Consider the following 21531-nt stretch of genomic DNA (forward strand, 5'->3'; position numbering starts at 1 on the left):
CTATTTATTCTTTTACCCATGTTAATTTGACACTTCAGTGGTTACTTTCTCATTCTTAACACACATACTTAGACTTAATGTTTTTTTCAACCTAACCCCACAGGGAAACCTTACTAGGTAACTTACCCCACAACAAGGTGAAGCTTTCACAACACTTTTTTAAAACCATTCTCTCACTGCTTTCCATTCACCCCTCCTAAGTCCTGGACTGTGCTGAGACTGTTTTAAAAATATTTAGTTTGAGATTATTACTAAAGTTTTCCAGTGATATGGAAGCCACCATATCCTTAATGACTAGAATAGTACCTAGTTACTAAATATACAGCTATAAAATGAATAAATAAATGAATGTCTTTTTGTGCCCTAATAGATATATGACATCTTTGGAAATATATGAGTTTTTAATTGCAATCTTCCCTGCCCCCCTAAGACTACTAAGATTATTTAATAATCCTTAACAGGTTATAAAAGGGAAGTTTGATGTTGGTCTCTCTCTCCTATGTAAGTAGTTTTTCTATGTGAAAGCCTGCAAATCTGTTTTATTATTATCATCATTATTCTTGGAATTCGTGAATCATATAACTCTGGATCTGTTTATTTCCTGCTTAATAATCTTGCCTATGACTCTGTGACCTTTTTAATGTACACTCAAGTCCTTCCTCAGCTCACTGACAAGTTCTTCTATTATTTATTTACTTTTTTCTACTTGTTCTTTTTTCTTCTCCTAGATGTCTATTACTTAGACTAGGTATATTAGCTCTGTAGTCCATGTCTATTATTTCATTAGTGATTTCCTTCTCTTTGTTCTTTTGTCCTGTGACATGAAATAGTTCTTCCACTTGATTCTACCAGATGATTAATTCAATTTTCAGAAGGACTGTATTATTCTTCTATTGCTACTGTAACAAATCGCCACAAACTTAGTGGCTTACAGCAATACAAATGTATTATCTTACAGTTCTGGAGGTCAGAAGTCTAAAATCAAGGTGTCAGCAGGACTGTGTTCCTTCTGGGGACTCCAGGGGAGAATCTGCTTGTCTTCTCCAGCTTCTGGAGGCTGCCAGCACTCCTCGGCTCATGGTCCCTTTTTCACATCACTCCACCCTCCGCTTCCACGGCCACATTTCCTTCTCTGACCCTCCTGCCTCATCTTTCACTTATAACAATGCTGTGGGACTTCCCTGGTGGCACAGTGGTTAAGAATCCACCTGCCAATGAAGGGGACACGGGTTCGAGCCCTGATGCAAGATCTCGCGGAGCCGCAGAGCAACTAAGCCCATATGCCACAACTATTGAGCCTGCACTCCACAGCCTGCGAGCCACAACTACTGAGCCTGCGTGCCACAACTACTGAGCCTGGCGCCACAACTACTGAAGCCCACGCGCCTAGAGCCCGTGCTCCGCAACAAGAGAAGCCACCACAATGAGAAGCCCGTGCACCGCAACAAAGAGTAGCCCCCGCTCTCCGCAACTAGAGAAAGCCCACACGCGGCAATGAAGACCCAACACAGTCATAAATAAATAAATAAATAAATTTATTTTTTAAAAAAAACAATGTTGTGATGACACCGGGCCTGTCAGATCACCTAGAATAATCTCGAGACCCCCCCTCGCTTAATCACACTGCAAAGTCCCTTTTGCCATGTAAGGGGTCATGTTTACAGGCTCTTGGGGTTAGGACTTGGGTACCTTCGTGCGACACTATTCTGTCTACCACAAGGACTATCACATCTTTTGTCTACTGAATTTTTAATGTTTTTCCCACATTCTAGGCAATCCTTTTTCTACTCTAATTATATCTCTTTGAAAATTGGTATTTACTTTTGGGGGCTAATTACAAATTCTTATTTGTCTCTCCCATTAGTTAACTTCAACTGGAATCACACTTTCTCACTATTCATCTTGGCCTTCGTCACGCAGTCCTAAGCGAATGGTAACTTTTCTGTATCTGCCACTTTTCTTCCCTTCACACCTACTCAGCGCACACAGTCGCTCAAACAGTGACAAAACACCTGGAGGGCCCAGTAATTTTTGTTCTTGGGGAGTACGGATGAACTGACCAGAAATACTGACTCAGGAGAAAGACAACTCAGTGCTCTGGCATCTCTCAAGATACAAACAGTGCTCCTTTCTCAAAGGGAGAAATACTGAAGGGAGGATTCAGGCCAACAACCCAAGGCAGCAGGGTACAAATGCACTAAGCCCTCTTGTGGAATCACAAAACTTCAGTCTTACCCCAGGTTTCTAAAAAAGGTAAGTATTCGCCACTGCATTTCCTTTCTCGCTTCTGTCCATCGCTAAAGAGAGAGAAATCCAATATTCTCTCTTTTGGAGAACCTGAGGTCTTGCAAGCACTGAAATGTTATACACTATTTCCAGAGCTCATGAGTTTCATCATTTTACTTGCCAGTATATAGTTTATAAAAGAACAGGGGTAAAGATAGTATAGATGTATTCAGGTAGTGTGACCCAAAACTACTAAACTTTGACTACAAATTTAGCAGCCAAAACAAAAAGAGAAACATTTAAGTTACAGAATTAATGGATATTTCTGTATAACAAAGAGATTTACAGTAAGATGGCATAGCATTATAAGATTTTCAAGTATCTTTGAATATAATAGTCTTAGAGATAAGTATATTTTACTTTTTATCTCATTTCTTTACAAATTATATGGTATGTATCTGTAGTTAATGCTCATTTAACTTCTATATCTGATAAATTACAAATACAATTCCAAACTACATTTCATTCCCTATACTTGTGAAGAAAAGCATTATTCCAGTAACCAGTTCACTGTTAGAAAAAATAATCTGATGAATATTCAGAATTTTGAAAGGGAATCAGAGTAGACAGTATTCCTGCTGCCAATGTAAAATTAAGTGAAAAGACATAAATGCCTACTTTGTGGGTGTGATGTCTACAAAGCTCAATACAGATGTCTAGACTAATCAATGTTTTCAAAGGAAAATAACTAAAGTGATATTTCTGTAACACTGTGTGTTTATTTTTTGGTGACACAATGCTAGGCACACAATGCGTAGTTAATAAACACTGACTGAGTTGCATACTAAAATCAAGAATACATTCTTATTGTCCTCAAAGAAATAACGCCTTTTTTAAATGACTAGATTCATCTGGAATAACACAATTTTCAAAGACACCACCATCCTTTACTGTATATCTCACTACCTAAGTGAGAAAAGTAAGCTTGTTTGGGCGGAATATTCCATTATAAATGACTGGAAGGAAATGATGGCTCTTGTAAGGAATCATGATACACTGCAAAGAATTCTGGAATGTTACACAAATTTAAGCGGCAGCGACACAATGATCAAAATATCCTAAAGAACTGTATTATCATTACTTTACTTCAAAATGAATCTAAAATATTCAATGTCAGCATTGTCTAGTCAATAAGTCAAATTGGTAGACAAAACCTGTTTGGACTAGTCATGAAAAATAAAAAGGGATTCGCCAAGAAAACCACAAAGCAGCTCATTTAAGGTCAATTTAACGGTATTATTCTGTTTTCCTTCCAGCCTCAACATAAGACTTCACTACCTCAAAGGAAATTGTAAGAGTATCTATTTGCATTCCCCCTAGGTGACTGGCAGTTCACCACCAATTAGTTCAAAATTACACTGTTACTAGCATGCAATAAAAACAACACCTTTCATCTTTCTTACACAGGTAAGAATACCTTCAGAGCCAATAACTTTGATCAAATGAGTATTTTTGATCCTGCCCCACCCATCTCTTTGGATTCAGGAAAACTAATAGCTGAAGGCAACTTTTCCCAGCTTTATTCTTAAACTGAAAAACTAGTGTGGTATTGAAAATATTTTGCTTGCAAGATAACATAATTTCCCAAAGTCCAGCACTTCTTCAATAATTAAGCTGTCCTTACACCTTTTCTTTTTTTTTTTTTAGATATTTATTTATTTATATTTGGCTGTGTGGGGTCTTCTTTGCTGCACGCGGGCTTTCTCTAGTTGCGGTGAAGCAGGGGCTACTTCTTCGTTGCACTGTGCAGGCTTCTCACTGCGGTGGCTTCTCTTGTTGTAGAGCACGGGCTCTAGAGCGCAGGCTCAGTAGTTGTGGCGCACGGGCTTAGTTGCTCCGCAGCATGTGGGATCTTCCCAGACCAGGGCTCGAAACCATGTCCCCTGCATTGGGCAGGTGTATTCTTAACCACTGCGCCACCAGGGAAGCCCACACCTTCTCTTAATACGTAAGAGAGCCTTAACTGACATGCATTCATATGTTAAAGGACAGACACTAATTATTTAATATAAAATATATAATGTTGTATTTTTAAAAACAAACATAAATCTCCAACTGGGTATGTAAACAATTCAAAGAATATGAAGCAATAAAACAATCTCCCTAAACAATTCAGGACCATAAACAATTCAGTGTCCTAAACTTAGTCCCATAATGAATACTACTTGGAAATAGATACCTCTAGTATAAACATTATTTTTTCATTTAACTTTTAAATTTAGCATATAGCCAAAAGAAAGCTGATTAGAAAATTTGTTATCTAAGTAACTCTTTAAAATTTTCATTATACTTAGTACTTTAAATTGACCAAAGTTATTTCTATCACCAAGAATGTGAAGTCACTCAAGTACTTTTAATTATTTCTAGTCACTTAGACAAACAAGTTAGTTGTTAAAGCCCAAGACTCCTAATAATTCATAGAATGAACAGTCTCCATCCCCTAAGCAAACACCAATTACTGTACACCATAAAGCCACTGATAATTAGACAGACCCCAGAAAGCTTTTGAAAACTGAAGCCTGGCATGAACTCTCTAAAGCATCTATTTGGGCATGAACAAATACTACTACTATCTACAGAGGAGACAGACAACTCGCATACTCAAAAACTCTATTTCTATTCCATTTGCAGTGCTAACATTTGTTAAAATAATAGTTTCTATTTACTTCTAACACATCCACAAAAATATGGCTAATTATAGAACCAAGTAATATGAGACTTTTGATATTCAACACAATTTTGAAAATGCAAAATACTTTTCTTTTTTTTTTTTGCAGTACGCGGGCCTCTCACTGCTGTGGCCTCTCCCGTTGCAGAGCACAGGCTCCGGATGCGCAGGCTCAGCGGCCATGGCTCACGCGCCCAGCCGCTCCACGGCATGTGGGATCTTCCCGGACCGGGGTACGAACCCGCATCCCCTGCATCGGCAGGCGGACTCTCAACCACTGCGCCACCAGGGAAGCCCGCAAAATACTTTGATTATAAAAGACCACAAGCAAGATGGAGAGTATTAAACAATCAGCTTTAGGAACATTATATGAAGCTATGTACAATTAAAGTAATGGTTTGGGGGCTTCCCTGGTGGCACAGTGGTTGAGAATCTGCCTGCTAATGCAGAGGACACGGGTTCGAGCCCTGGTCTGGGAGGATCCCACATGCCGCGGAGCGACTAGGCCTGTGAGCCACAACTACTGAGCCTGCGCGTCTGGAGCTTGTGCTCCGCAACAAGAGAGGCCGCGATAGTGAGAGGTCCGCGCACCGTGATGAAGAGTGGCCCCCACTTGCCACAACTAGAGAAAGCCCTCGCATAGAAACGAAGACCCAACACAGCAAAAATAAATTAATTAATTAATAAACTCCTACCCCCAACATCTAAAAAAAAAAAAAAAGATTTTAAAGTAATGGTTTGGCCTTTTTTTTTCTACTTTAGCTATAAGTTATTGGTAGATCTTAAGCCAGATAAGATGTTAAGATTATTTTATATGTGCTACTCTCGGGAACACCATCCTCCACATAAGTGTGGTTGAACAAGCAGCTCATATGCATTAATTCATCTTCTGCTAACAAATCTGGATCATCTATACAGAATATCTCTTTCTCTAAATTTCAGAGAATATATGCTACTTAACTCTTAAATTATTCTATAGTTTGTTATTACAAAGTATTCCTCATCTACTAATACTGTATCTTCAGCCAATTCATTTCATCCCTTCATCATCTCATTATCTGGGTCATATTTTATTGTCATGAAAAGTGATTATATGGCCCAAGAAACTGAACAAATTGTAACAAGGTGTCTCTCACAGTTTCAGACCCTTGGACCCAAATTTTGATATCTTATTAGAAACCGTTTAATTAGTATTACCAGTAGAATTAATACTCTTTTCTGTTAGTTCATGAAGTCAAGATATTACTAAATATTTTCTTCTATCACAGTATTGCCCAAAAGAGGGTCACTCAGTGTCCACAGTCTTTGCTATGTATGTTCTTGATGAAAGCTGATACTTGATCACCTTCAGCCGTCTAAGCCCAAACAGTTCTCGAAGTGGGCCAGAGTCTGCTAAATCTGAGACAGTCTCACTTCAGTGGTATAACCAACAGAATAAGCATTGCTGGCCTACAGAAGAATGCCTAAGGAAAGTCAAGATGAAAGTAACGTAGCGGACATGAGATAAAACCCAACATGAGCCTCCTTATACCATTAAAGGTGCTATTGTGAAAGACATCATATAGCTGACTGTCTTGCCAATGACAATGGGAAAGCTTCCGACAGGATGCTAGAACTCTAAAGCAAACATAGACTGCCTGGCAAACTCAGCTTTGTTATGAACAGCAAGATTCAAGGGCTGATGGTGACAAAATGCTTCTGACAGGTCACTTAGTTCCACAAAAAATTCAGATATGTCGTTTTTTTCAATCCTTTACCTTTCAGAATACAAAGGTACTGCAACATGACACTCAGCAAAAATGAAACAAGTACATCTTCTATGCTCTTAAAAATAAAGAATCAATATCAACTTCAATAGAAAAAGCTTTAAAAAAAAGATCAGAACGAAGCAGGAAAGTAACCGCCACCGAAAGTGATATACTAACTCTTTATCGTGAAGAGGAAAACAGCACCTAACAAAACCGAATTGAATCACTAAGTTCAAAGGCTATAATATTTTAAAATAAATTACATTAAAAGAACTGTGAAGGGTGTGAACTTAAACAACAAAAAATAATTCCTATTCATTACGGTGCTTCTAAAGGTACCCAGTACACCCATAGGCTATACACACAAAAGCTAATTATTTCAATTAATGCCATTGCATAACTTAAACACTTAAACAGGCTAATGATAAATATATAACTTTATGCTGGGAAGGAAAGATTTTCCACCACGATTAATGTAATGAGACTTTCTGCTGGGCCACTCTTCAGGGTTCCTGGAGTAGAAATGGATTGTGACTGCCCCCATTTCCTGGGTTAGCAATAGGGGAAAATCACCTTACTTCTGCTTCTTTACTAACACCCAGCACACACGGTCCTCCAGCCCCTCAATCTTGGTTTGTCTCCAGAGGTCTCTACTATGGGCTTTCCTAAATACTCTTCCATGTGATTGTCTTTTATGCTGTCACCAAATTTTACTTCTTCCTTCTTCGCATCTATGGTAAAATGACAACCATCCACCATGTGTGTTTTTCATCTTTCCATTTACATATGCAACAAGGATTTACTACCAACCCACCACATGTCTGGCAGTATCAGAGGATCAGGAAGAAAATAAGCAAAACTCCCTGCCCTGTGGCGTTCCTGTTCCAGGTGGAGAGATGGGCAGTATATGAAAAGTGAGCAGCATGTCAGCGACTGGGAAGTGCCATAGAAACGATAAAGCAGGAAGGGGGAAAGAAGTGCCAGGGTGGAGGGGGCCTGGCACTACGAAATCACAGCCTCACGCTCACAGCGTGGGAAAGCCCACGGAGAAGGGGACCATTAGGTAAAGACCTGAAAGGCAGGAGGCAGAGGCGGGGCAGGCCGCATGAGAAAAGAACAGCAAGGAGACTGCAGGAGAGGAAGCCAGAGGATGCAGAAGCTACAGACCGGAGCCAACAAGTGAGATCTGACTTACATTTTCAAGCGCTCTCCTTGACTCACAAGGCCAAAGATGCAGGGAGCCCACCAGGAAACTACAGAATCTAACCAAGAGGTGACTGGCCACTCAAACCAGAGCGGTGACAGTACAAGGGGTGAGGCGCGGTCAGATGCTGGAGAGGTTTGAAGCGAGAGCTGACAGCTTTGCGAAGGAACCCACGTGGGAATTAAGAGAAAGAGACGCCGAGATATTAGCCTGAGCACCTGGACGAATGGATTTGCCACCTACAGGGATGGGTCCACTCTGACAGAGGCGGAATTAGCTGATCCTGGACTAGATATGTTCAAGATGCCAATTAGCCCAGTGGAGTGTCTACTAGGCAGCTGGATCTACACAGCTGGAGGTCAGCAGCACACAGGTGGTATAAAGCCATGCGGCCAAAGGACACAACCAGAGGAGGGCAGGCAAACAGAAAAGAGAAGTTTAAGGACCGAGGCATGAGGCTGTCCCGTGTGAAGAAGGAATGGACACAGAGAAAACCAGCAAAGCAGACTGAGAAGCAGCAGCCCATTAAATGGAAGGACAAGGAAAGTGTAGCAAACTGAAAACCAAGTGGAATAAAACAATTTCAAGGAGAGGGGAGTGTAAGACGAGGACTCTGAACTTGGGGCCAACCTGGCATCAGCACTTCAGTAGAGTCGTGGAGGCAGAAGTGAGTTCAAAGCCAAATGTTCAAAGCACAGAAATGAAGCCAACAAGAATACAACCCTTGGGAGTTCCGCTCTAAAAGTGGGAAAGCAATGAGGTGGTGAGCTGGAGCAGGTAAGAGGTCAAGACAGATTGATTTGCTTTCCTTCCTTCTGAGGAAAGAAAAATTTGTATTCTAAGGCAAGTCAAGGAAAATTTTAACACAAGAAGTTTTCTCTGCCCTTTGGCCGCCTCTCTCCCCACACTGTGCACCATGTATCTGCACTATGCATTGACCACACGGCCCCATCCGCAGAAAACCTGCTCAACCATCAAGAGCAACGTTCTCCTGGCACCAGCAAGACGACTCCTTAGGAGACAACCTTCCTTCTTAACCCTCTAAAGGACCGCGATGACCCACTACCCACTACTCACTTTGTATGTGTAGGTCTGGATTGTATAAACTGTTGATAATACGTCATTTAATGCACAGCCCTCTGTCTCAAAAACTCACACAACTGTGCTTTCACCTCTAAGAGGAGGACCGGTTCTTGGAGTTTTCTGAGAGACTGTTCCCAAGTTATAATCCTCAATTTGGTTTGAATAAAATTTTCCATTTCTTTCTTAGATCAACTGATTAGTTTTTCATCGACACTTCCTTCCTTTCCTTCCTCTCTTTCACTTGGTCTTTCATTCTGCTGAGAAAAATCACAGTAATTCTCTATGCTGATGGAAATGATCCACTTGGTGAAAAACTGATTCTGTAAGAGAAATGTAGAACGGCTAGAGTTCTGTCCTAGAATCAGTGAGAAGGGACAGAATCCAGTGCAACAGGGGAGGGCCAACCATAGCCAGAAGCAGGGACAATGCAGCCACAGTGTAAGGAGAAAAGGCAGCACAAGCAGGGGCAGCTACAGGTAGGTGGATCCACACAAAGGGAAACGCTCGTGCAAGTTGTGTCATAATTGCTTCTATTTTCTCAAGAAAATAGGAAGCAAAGTTATCACCTGAGAGTGACAGTGAAGACGGTCTGAGAAAAGAGAAGATATAAATAGTCATCAAGGAGAACCTATGGTCATGCACATAAAGAAAGGCCAGGCAGTCATGGTCAGAGGTGAACAGACGTGAGTGCAGAGGACATCCAGAGCTGGCTGGAAGCAAGGCTGCAGTCTCGCCAGGCATGAGTACAACAGAGTGAGAGGGAAAGGGGACTGAGGGTGCACGCGAGGGACCGGTTATAACGACGGCCCAGGAATTTAAACTGTGACAAAGCAAGGGTATGATGGAAAAGGGTGGGGCTGGTAATGAAAAGTTATTAGGATAAATAAATGACACGTTAAGTCTCAATACTGAAGAACTGTGGGAAGTGAGCTGGAAAAATCAGAGGTGGAGAGGAGGACGACTGATTCTGAGATTATGCAAGAACTTGAGCTCCCGCTCATGACAAGGCCTGCATTATAATCCCAGGCAATAAGCAGCTGAGGGAGATCGTTGGAAGAGAGAGGTCAAGGAGCTCCCAGAGTACTGGGACACTGAAACCACCAAGAATTACGATAGGTGTTGTAGAGAGAATGATCATGAACGAGGAGATAAAACAACAGCCTCCAGGAGGGCGCAGGAACAGCCTGGGGTGGGAGGGGTGCCTGAAAAGGGGAGAAGGCGTCAATCAGGCCAAGGTCCAAAGACGCGAGATTCCAAGTGTCTGAAAGAGAGCAAGAGGAGGCCAGCCAAGGCTGTGGGGAAACAGAGCCCCACCGAGGGAGCTCCCGAGGAAGCACGGTTCTTCACGCAAGAGGGCGAAGGCTGAGCATCCAGGCTTCTGCTGCCGAGTGAGCGCCCAGCTCCAAGTGCTAAAGCCGAAGGCTCACGAGCTAGGGGACAGCGGGAAATTGGGGCAGAAAAGGGACAAAGAGAGACATGGGGAACACAGAGTCTGAGACGCAAAGAACTGCATACCCCAGGCTCCTCATGCCAACCGGCAGAAAGGGGCAAAGAGCAAAACGCACCCATTATCCCTGCGGGTTCCAAGTGCTGAGAGTGGGAAGGCACAGGAGTCTTGCCAGAGCCGCACGAGCTCTGGGGACGTCACTTTACTCTTGCCAGGGTAGGTGGACGTGAGGGAAGGGGGCTTGGCCAGATGGCGTGGTGCTCGGGCTCCCTCCCGCTCCAGGATCCCATACAGCTCCCCTCTATTTCTTTCCAAGTCTTTCAGCGCTGGACACAACCTTCACAGAGTCTCACCATTTCTTTTCCTGTTCTTCAGTTAACTAGTCCATGATCTTGAGACTCAGCTTCTAAATTCACCTGCACAATGTCTGGTGCTTAGAAGAAGATGTGCAGTAAACAGAAAAGGGAGGAGAAAGAGTGGAGCAGACTGGTAACAGGACGGCTTCTTTATAACAGTATACCCGTTAGCTTTATTTTATTACTGTATTTTATGAAATAACAATAATATTAACAAGAACAAAACCTCTAGCACCATCAAGGGTCAACGAGAAGCAACGGAGAAGTCACAGGCAGGCAGCCCATCCTAAAGCTACACTGATAACTTAAACACCAGGCATGAAAACCCAACTCCAGGGATATAATAACAACCACAACAAGTCATCTTATCGTCCAGAAAAAATGGTGTTAGTCCCCCAGTAAAGCACCTCTTGATATTAAGTATCATGTTTTTTCCAGATAACTGTAAAGCTGGGATCAGAGCAAACCATGCAGATGTTCCCAAGATTCAAGATTCATGCGATGCGCGTCACAGCCCACGCAAACCAAGAAAGCACACTCAATGTGCCCTTAGCAAACACCATCACAAATTCTGGGGTGAATCACCGCTGTAATCTGTATTTTTAAAAATCTTTTACTCTATTCTGCAATTCTTTTTAATAGCCCAGAGTAAAAAAGTTAAAACTTCACTTTTTAAAAATAATTTAAAATATAAAATAACTGTTACAACAAAATACACTTGACACAGTACTAAATAAAATCCCTGTGGGGCTTCCCCACAGGGTGGCACAGTGGTTAAGAATCCGCCTGCCAGTGCAGGGGACACGGGTTCGAGCCCTGGTCCAGGAAGATCCCACATGCCGCGGAGCAACTAAGCCCGTGCGCCACAACTACCGAGCCTGTGCTCTAGAGCCCACATGCCACAACTACTGAAGCCCGTGTGCTGCAACTACTGAAGCCCGTGCTCTGCAACAAGAGAAGCCACCGCAACAAAGCGCACGCACTGCAAGGAAGAGTAGCCCCCACTCACCGCAAATAGAGAAAGCCTGTGCACAGCAACAAAGACCTAATGTGGCCAAAAATAAATAAATTAAAATAAAATAAAATCCATGGGATGATTTCCATTACTAACCTCCCATGATCTATATTTTCTTAAAAAATAGCAAATCATAAAATACAGTTTTGTTCCATCTTGGTTTTTTCCTCTGCACATATTGATAAATATACTTTACTGAAGCTCACAATTCTTAGGCTATGTTAGTCAAAATGTCCATTTTGCCATAGAACGCTTTATGTTACAAGCCTATTATTTTCTACCTGAAACAGTCCATAGTGCTAACCAACAGCAAACAGCAAAACTATAGCATTTATCCCAACAAAGAGTCTCACTGGAAAGATTTTAATGACAACCTACCAACAGAGCAGTCAGAAGTAGTGCATGGCTTCCCAAAACGGCAGAAAATAAAATTACACTTGGCATTAGCTATCATACCATCCTTAATCCTCTAAAAACTATAACATTATTGTGCTAGCTGGAGAGTTTTGTTTATTTTGGCTTTGCCTCATTATATAATACCTTAAACTTCTGGCAAGTATTTCCTTTCCAATTTCTTTTCTTTTTTTTAATAAATTTATTTATTTATTATCTATGGCTGTGTTGGGTCTTCGTTGCTGTGCGCAGGCTTTCTCTAGTTGCAGCGAGCAGGGGCTACTCTTCTTTGCGGTGCTCAGGCGTCTCATTGCAGTGGCTTCTCTTGTTGCGGAGCACAGGCTCTAGGCGAACGGGCTCAGTAGTTGTGGCTCGCAGGCTCTAGAGCACAGGCTCGGTAGTTGTGGCCCACGGGTTTAGTTGCTCCGCGGCATGTGGGATCTTCCCGGACCAGGGCTTGAACCCGTGTCCCCTGCACTGGCAGGCGGATTCTTAGCCACTGTGCCAGCAGGAAAGTCCTTTAGATATAACGAACCACTTTTGATGTGAGGAGACAAGGATCTAGAAAGATTCTGGAGGGACTTTTTTTCCCCATTGCTGAAGGACAAAGTGAGAAAAGCCTGTATGTGGAAGTTTGTTTTGATTAGACTTAATTCAAATTCTTTAATTCACAGAGCAGTGTGTTTTACCCTCCCTAGATCTTAGCCTCCTGAGCTGTAAGGCAGAACCAGTATACATCTAGGCTGACACAGAAGCCCCACGTACTGCAGGAGGCAGCTGGACATGTATTCTCTATGATTCAGGCATGTTTTATTACACAGCGGCATGATTACCTAACTAAGACAAATTCATTATAATATTAACTACTTTAATGAAATATGATAAAGCTGACAGCATTGATTAAAGTTATAATTCTTAAATTAAATAGGCTTATATGTTAAAGTAGCTTTAATAGAGTTAGAAGAATAAAAGATACCTGTAGTTCCAGTCTAAAAGTTATCAGTATCAAAGCATATAATTATTACTGACAAGAATTCTCTAGAATAGATACAATCTGAAATTCTTTGATCTAAGAATAAAGCTCTAAATGTTATCAACACTTTTGGGTTGATGATTTAAATTCACTATCTGTAACTGAAGAAAACAGGTATTTTCCTTCCCATTTCTCAGTATTTCACAGTTAAAGTAACCTTCCATTTTATACCAACTCTTGAATTATGGTTAGCTATTAATAATCTGATCTTGGTGGTTAGGTTTTCAACATTTAAAAAAAACTTTGTAGGAGAAAAGAGTGCAGGGTGAAATTCATTTGAGTAAAATAAAGAAAATTTTACTATGTCATTTCTCTGTTAAACTGTCATTACTCTTTTCTTCATTGGTTCATCATTTGAAGCCAAAAATGATCAGTAATGAAAATTTAATTTTAAAATCTTTGACATGCTTACATGGTTACCAGCTAACAATGAACAGCATCCCCAAATGACAACAGAGTTCCTAAGTACAACAGAGTCTAATTTGGTCCCTTAGTGTCAGAGAAACCCTGCTTTTTACCATGCATTAGAGATTTCAACAGGAGAGACGTGAGGTAGGGATACTACAGTCACTAAGACAACATGCAAATCTGCAGAACCTCAGCAACTACAAGTCATAATGCTTCCAATACGTTAGGATCTGGTGGAAGAGGGATATACCTTAGTGGCCAGTGTCCCAGCACTGAGCTGACCCTGCTGGTTACAGCTACTATCAGTTAGGGAGAGATGGGACCCTGACCAAAGTGCCGCTACTCCTCAGTAACCCTCTCCTCACCTGGGAAGTTCACGTGTTTCTCTGACATCTTGGCCTCAGGCAACAGCACAAAGTACTGAGAGGCTTGTATTTTCTCCCTCAATTATCTGTCTTTTTTGAATTAAATAATTTTTTATTCTGGTCTAAATATGTAATAAATACATACCATTTAGTCGTCGCTGAATTGCTTCTTCCTCTAGGGTAATAATATAAATTTGTTCATCCAGGTCTTCAAGAATCTAAATTTAAACATCAAACCATTGAATAATACATTACGTAAGTAGTGCTTACGAGAATATTTAGGCTATCTGGCCTATAATTTAGATAACCATTCAAATTACTAGGAATCTAAATTAAAAATGCTCAAACTATTCTACTTGCAAATTAAGTAGAAATTCTTAGTATATAACTAAGCACATCAAAAGCTGATTATCACAAAATCCACATACATTTAAATTGATTTTTTTCAGTTTAAAGAATTAAAGAACTCTGCAACTCTCTCAATGGCACACAAATGTATGAATTCTAAACATCCAAAAAGCTAAATGCAATAACATCTCTACGCCCAAGCCAATATTTTAGAGCCAGAGGAATAGATCACCCAGTCCAGCACTGGTTTCTCATCTACATTAACCTGCATAATGTGTAAAACAAAAAAATCCATAAACTAAATCACTACCATCAATACTTTCCATTTACATCATCATTATATACTAAAAAATGTCCACAAATATTAAACACTGGTATTATGAAAACCATCCTATAGACAGAACCCTAGAAAAATAGTGTGCTAACATACACACCACTCACTACCACAGCATACAACACTAGTAAAAACAACCACCAAAAAACCCCACTAACCAGTCATCAATTATATGGGATATTATCTGCACTGTGTAAGGGCTGGTGTGCTTCATCCCCTTGATTCTACAGCAACCCTATGAAAAACAGACCGCTCTCGCTGCATCTTGTAATATGCCAAGAAACAAAGGTTTGGCAAAGAAAAGTTATCTGTCTTCAAAGCCTGTGCTCTTAGCCAGTCTGGGCTGATGGGGACCTAAATATGGATCGGACTTAGTCCTTGACCTCAAATAGCTTATATTCTAGTGTCCAGGAGAGAAACGAAAAATCAAAAAGAAAAAAAAATTATAGAATTGAAAGTAATGTCATAACTGAAGCTAAAATAAAATGTTAACAAAAGTTCAGAAGAAGAAAGATTCCCAGCTTCTATTTGGGAAGAAAAAAGTCTTGGCAAATGGTTTTGATGGTAGTAGCATCTTACCCAATAGCTTCATTTGCCAAAAGGAGGAAAGGCATTTTGCTCAGAGGAAGTGACAAGCAAAACATACAGGTGGAGAGGTACAAAGTACACTTAGCAGTAAAGCTGCTCGATGACTCTGGAGCTTACGGCAGAACAAGGAGTGGTCCAGAGCCCAGGCGCTGAAAAGAGCCTCTGCGTTCAAATCCTGCCTCATCCTCTCAGATCTGTGATCTTGTATAAGCTACCTGATCTCCCTGAACCGCAGATAATTCAACCATAAAATAAGAACACCATCACCTAACTTATGGGTTTGTCATCAGGATTAAATGAAATTATGCATGTAAATAAAGTACTTAGTGCAAGCATATAGCATATACTTAATTACTGAATAAATACCCATTATTATTGGATGTTAGGAACAAGAAAAGAGGCAAACATTAAAAAGTTTGAACATGTTACTAATAATTGACAAGTCTGGGAGAAAATAAGCTTGGGGAGGGGAGATAAGTAGTTTGATTTTGTATCTGTTGAGTTTTCAGCTCCACAGGGCCTTCAATTATAGCACTTAAAATATACTGTAGTTTGTATTCACTCTCTTTTTCTCACTAGGAAGTGATGTGGAAGTGGCAGAGGTGCTCAGGAAAACAGAGCAGAGCACCTTTAGGCCAAGGACAGAACTTTAAACATTTGCCTATTTTAGGGGGAAGAAAGTAGAAATGGAGAGACCAAAACAACAACAACAACAAAAAAAATCCAGAGAATTAGGAAGAAACTAAATGAATGCAATGTCACAAAACCTCTTTAAGAGGGAAGTGAATTTCAAGATTTGATAGGACATGTATTGTATTTGAGTGTGTGTACATTTATGTAGCAGGTTAAAAAATCCATTTTTATTTTTTGAAAATACAAAGATTATTTATTTAAAAACTTTCAAAATTAAGCAAGCATTTACTAAAAGAATGTCTACCATGATATTCTCTCAGTTTTTTCCCTTGATGAATTACACTGATAGGGAAGAAAAACATATAACCATAATAATTTCATAAATACTACTAGTGAAACATAAAGGGGAATATGAGAAATGCAGAGGAAGGAGCTTGATTACTTTAGCTTAAAGAAGAAGTGAGGCAAGGGTCAAAGACAGGTAGTATACGCAGCTGGTCTCAGAGCCAGGACTTCAGGAGACTGTCAGGTGGCTGAAGCAGGTAAGAGGCAGAAGCGAGAGAAAGACCCTCGACGTGCCTGGGAAGTGGAAGAATCCAGGCTGCTCTGGGCACAGCAAGTCAGCTGTGAGACTGGCTAGAATCAGTCACCAGGGAAGCAATGGGGGCAGGGGCAGCTACAGGCAAATTCAGCGGGGGACAGTTGTGAAAGGCCTTGTATCATGTGAATAGTTTAGACTTGAGCTTGTAGGCAATGAGGATCCATGAAAATAATGTGACAACTCCCTAGCTACAGGTAAGAATTATGGTCATTTTATTAAATATTTGACAAAATAGCTAGAGGCCCAAGTAACTTAGGGACAAATCATCAAAACTACTACCAACTGAAAATTATTTTTAAATGAATACACAGCATTTCTGAGATTAAAGGGAAAGGTATAATTCAATTAATCAAGATATAATATGCAGACAAACTTTCAGAAAATAACTGCTTTGTAAGTCAAAGAATATATAAACTTTGAAACACAAAAGAGTTACCATTTCATATAAGATAATGGGCTCCTAAAATACCTGTAAATATCTATACGTTTTGTCTTCAAATTTGCTAGAAGAATTTCTAGCTGAGTGCCTATGGTTAGTATTTTAAGAGCAAAAGCAAATTTGGTTTCCAAAGATGAAAAAGATTAAAATAAAAACAATGACAATTTGGGTTATAAACACATAAAAATATTCTTCTGTTTCTGAATGCTAGTTTAGAACCTAAAAGATGTTCAAATGTAAAAATGTCTATTTAACAAACAAAATGGTTTACAACATCATACTCACTGTTGGCTTCACCAACAGCTGCCCCATGACTGTGAACATGCGGGAGAGGCCAACTGGAGTGCACACTGCAGAACAGAGAGAGCTCACTTCAGAGTTAGGAGAGAAACTGCTAGCCCAAAATAAAGCAAACTCAAAGACTGCTGTTGTAAGAAAACGCTTGTTTCCAATCTAGGTTCTTGCAGTGTTTTGTCACAGGGCTCCTCAATATCACCGTTAGAGAAGCTCTAGGGGTTCGTGCACAGACGACGGGCATTCCTATATTTAAGGAAAGATTCATGGAGACTAAAGGAGGGGTAGGATATGCCAGATTCTAGCAGCTGAATAATAATAAGTATTTTCACTTAAAAGAAATTAAAGAAAACCAACCAGAGAACAGACTAAATTTCAAGTACTAACTGAAGCAAGTATCAGACAAGAATATCCGAGAGTGACAACTATAACCTTACATCCTTTTACCAACTTTTATCTGCTTATAACATCTCTGAGACATGTTGAGATGCCTTAAGTAAAACAAAACAAATTGTGAAAAAAAGACTGCCAATTCATCATACAGAATTCCACCATAACCATTCAAAAGTAGAAGCTAGTGTTGTGATGTGGGGGAGGCACGTGCATGTCTGACTCTCTCCCCCTCCCTGTCTCTTTCCAACTCTGTGGAAGAGGCTTTCTTTAGAGAAAAACAAAAGTATCTTATTATTTCAAGGTTTCAGTTTATCAAAATTTATCTTGAACATACAAAAAAAGTTAAGGGCCAACTTTTAAAAAAATCTCCAAGCTGTTAAGGAATCTCATCGGGAAACGTGTCTGTAATTTTCTAGAACACAGAACAACTCTACTTTATTATCAATATCATGTCAGAAAAATACTTACAGAGAAGTAACAAACATCCCATCAATGATATACAGGAATATAAATAAGGTAGGTAGAAATCCCAGAGATCTATTAAAAAATGTAAATATATTTTAGTGCATCCAAAATACCATACATTGATAGATAGACTGACTATAAATTAATGTATAGTAAACATCATAATTGCCTATTTGAATCTACTAAACCATATAATTTCTAAATTGTACAATAAAAAGATCTAAAACAGAAGAACAGGAAATAACCCTTTTGCAAAACCTGTTTGGAGGGAGAAAATGCGCCTCCATGGAATTTTAAGAACAGAAACCAATTAACCAAAGGAAGAAAAAAAATCTGAAAAGCTGCTTGCTCATTCTACATACAAGAAACACACAAACATTCATTTCTTTCCTTAAACATGTCGAAAGACTTTTTAATTTTGTAAATTAACAACAAGGATTAACTATACAAAGAACTATTAAAATGTTTTAAAAAGTGAATGTGTAATTATATTCCAAACTGTAGTCTCCACTAGAGAAACTGGTTTAAACAAGTCAATCCGTACCATATAAAGATTCCATACTCGCAGCGTCATTGTCAATGAGCGCCAAGGCTACCCACACTATCCCAAGAATAAGCAAGGCCAGAAGAATAAGCATGACCAGAGTTTCTAAAATTCGGGCTCGGATTCCCTGAAAAATATAATAAAGATATAATTTTAATATTTTATTTCATCACATGAACAATTAGGTTTCTGTCTATATGAAAGCATAAAAATTCTTTGAAAGGGGAGGAAATTTACATTTATTAGCAGGACAAAAAACACTAAATGTTTACTGTTGTAACGTTTAAGCTGACTTTTCAAAATTATGTAAAACACCATTAAACTTTGAAGAAAGTACCAAAACAATTCTTCATAAAAACATTTTGCAGAGCCACTTTAAACAATTAATTACTTTCCTAACACTTTCCACCAAGAAAGGAGATTAACAAATTTTTATCTGTGATTCTAATCAAGGGAATATAAGGCTAATTAAGGTGACCGCCAAACAGTTCCGAGAACACCCAACTTGGGGAAAGCATAAAGCACCATCTACTAGAGAACACGGGGGTTCTTAGCTCCCCACAGCCTCCAGAGCCCTCTAGTGCCCAGACGAAGAACTCCTCGTGGTAATCCAGCCTTAGAAACCGTTGAAATGGATAGTATTTATATCAATTAAATAGCGTCCCTTTCTCCACATTAGATAGAATTTTCATTAAATCCACGAGGCTGGAATATAATAAAGAATCATCAGGCACAATTTTGTTTTAAATATAAAACAAATTCTGACCTCAGGGCCAAACGAGAGGCCAGACTTATAAAATCAACACCTACGGGACAAGGCAAAAACAAAAAACAACTTTCTCATATGCTTAGAAAGTCATCACATGATTGAACCTGTACCTAAATGTAAAGATTCATGTTGATATTTTATACTGTAATGCACTAATTTACAACATCTAACACACCAAAATTATATCCATGTTTCTCAATAAGTCACGTAATCTTTCCTTCCATATCAAAGTTTAAAGATATGAACTATAAATAAAAATCTAAAACATAGACTTATTTCAATTTTGCCCTAAATATTATTTTCTAATTTCTGAATTACAGAAACAGGTTGCACTTAAATCATAGCACCCCAGTTCCTCAAATTCAATAGGAAAGGAAATGTCCTAAAGCCATGGCCAAAGTGTTCCCAGCCCTAATGATGACTCAGAGTTGGAGTGGTCTTTTCTTCTTAGTCCAGCCTTACCAGGACTGCCCCTGACAGGTTAAAATGTGTCTTCAAATGGAAGAGTCAGGGCACCTTACACACTCACAGCTAGGGAGGCCGGTAAACCAGAGTGATGACGACCAGTATTTTATTTAACACATTAGATCTCACAGTAGCTATTACTCAAGTGAGATGAAACAGGAACAGTCACAAAATGCACTACTAAAAAACACACTCCTACTTACTGAAGAACTCTCTGAATCTACACTTCACACATTCAAACCATTAGGATACCAGAACATGACCACTACCTTTTAGCACTGATTTTTTTCTCTCTTCCTCTCTTTCTAAGCAAGAACCTTTTAATCACACATTAAATATTATCTGGAAAGTCTATAAATAAAAGATAAAAAGAGTAGGCTCTGGAGTGCATGTGTTACACCCCCTCAGCTTTGTCTTTTTCTGCCTCTGACTGGAGCCCTAATCCTGCATGCCTCTGACCAGCCCATGGGAACATCAGAGCTCTCAAAACATGTAACACGTGTCTTAAGTGTTATGATGTATGAGCTAAACAGCAGTGCTACTTGGAACTGTTTGAGACCTGATGTCCAAAAAATGGGCATTTTAATAATACATGTTATAATTATTATATTAAGCAATTACAATGTAACAATAAGTTTAAGTGCTATAATGATAATAAATTTGGGGAACCAATCACCAATAAGATTTACACACTTCCTCTGATATTTTGGTAAGAAGTATTTCTTAGCAGTTAAATTTGTTTTTCATCAAATCTGTCTGTGTTGGAAGGCAGTGCTCCGTGGGTCTCTCCCACTTCTGTGCATCTCACAAGCAGAGGCAGGGGCAGTCCTCACTCTGGACTGTCTTTTCAAAGACTTCTGTACAGCAAACAGCCTTGGAAGGCAGAGATGGTATCTCTGCAGTAGAGGCAGGTCTGCTTACCGTACAGTGTGAAAGAGAAGGTCCCCCCGCAGAGCACAGGGCAGGCAGGCTTGCTTGCACCCCATTACAAATAAAGCGGGCTCCTCAGCCATGACACGAGCCCACTGTGGGGACAGCTCCCACCTGGGCCACATCACCCCATGGGGCTCGGGGTCCTGGGGAACTGACAGGAACAGGAGGCTCCTGTGCCTGCACGCTAGGTAATGAAGCCTCTGACCCAGGAGTCTGTGTCTACAACCAGGGTCTGTGAGTCTGGCAAACTAACCTGTCAGCTTGCAAGTACCATAATATCTCAGACCTCTGCAGTTCTGGAAAGCTTTGGGCAACAAGAATGGAAAGCTCACACGGCTTTCTAGGCAAGAACAAACAAGGGCCCACACAGGTTGGGTTCAGGGCTACAAGAAGACCCCCAGGATCGAGCCATGAATCCTCTCACCCAGGCCGTAGGCAGGAAGGAGAAGTAAGGGCCCCCATGACCTGGCAGCTGGCAAGTGTCTGGGGTCTGAGCTGTGAAGGGGAGTGAGACAACCCATCGCCAGTCTGGCTACAGCTCCCTCTCCCTGAGCGGAAGCAGGAAGGGGTCTTACAGTGACAATGCCCAGCAAGCCTTGCAAGGCCAGCTGAAAGGAACTGTCCCGTCTAGGACTACGGTGACGGGGAACTATTTTTCTTGTATACTTGGTGCCTTGTTATATTTTCCGAATTTTTTAGAGTGGATGTATATGACTTTA

At 40.2% G+C, this 21531-nt stretch overlaps 1 protein-coding gene across 4 annotated transcripts in view; it reads right to left on the reverse strand.

Moving 5' to 3' along the window:
* Positions 1-21531, reverse strand: part of LMBR1 (limb development membrane protein 1) — a 139686-nt gene that overhangs the window by 42113 nt on the left and 76042 nt on the right. For all 4 annotated transcript variants that reach the window (XM_079931892.1, XM_079931890.1, XM_079931891.1 and 1 more), the window contains 4 exons: positions 18646-18772; positions 18105-18173; positions 17235-17299; positions 14152-14224 (listed from right to left, as the gene is read on the reverse strand). In XM_079931892.1, the coding sequence (XP_079788018.1) occupies positions 14152-14224; positions 17235-17299; positions 18105-18173; positions 18646-18772 (334 nt within the window). The remainder of the gene's footprint in view (positions 1-14151; positions 14225-17234; positions 17300-18104; positions 18174-18645; positions 18773-21531) is intronic.

The sequence above is a fragment of the Stenella coeruleoalba genome, assembly GCF_951394435.1.
Source record: "Stenella coeruleoalba genome assembly, chromosome: 9".
Lineage (NCBI taxonomy): Eukaryota > Metazoa > Chordata > Mammalia > Artiodactyla > Delphinidae > Stenella > Stenella coeruleoalba.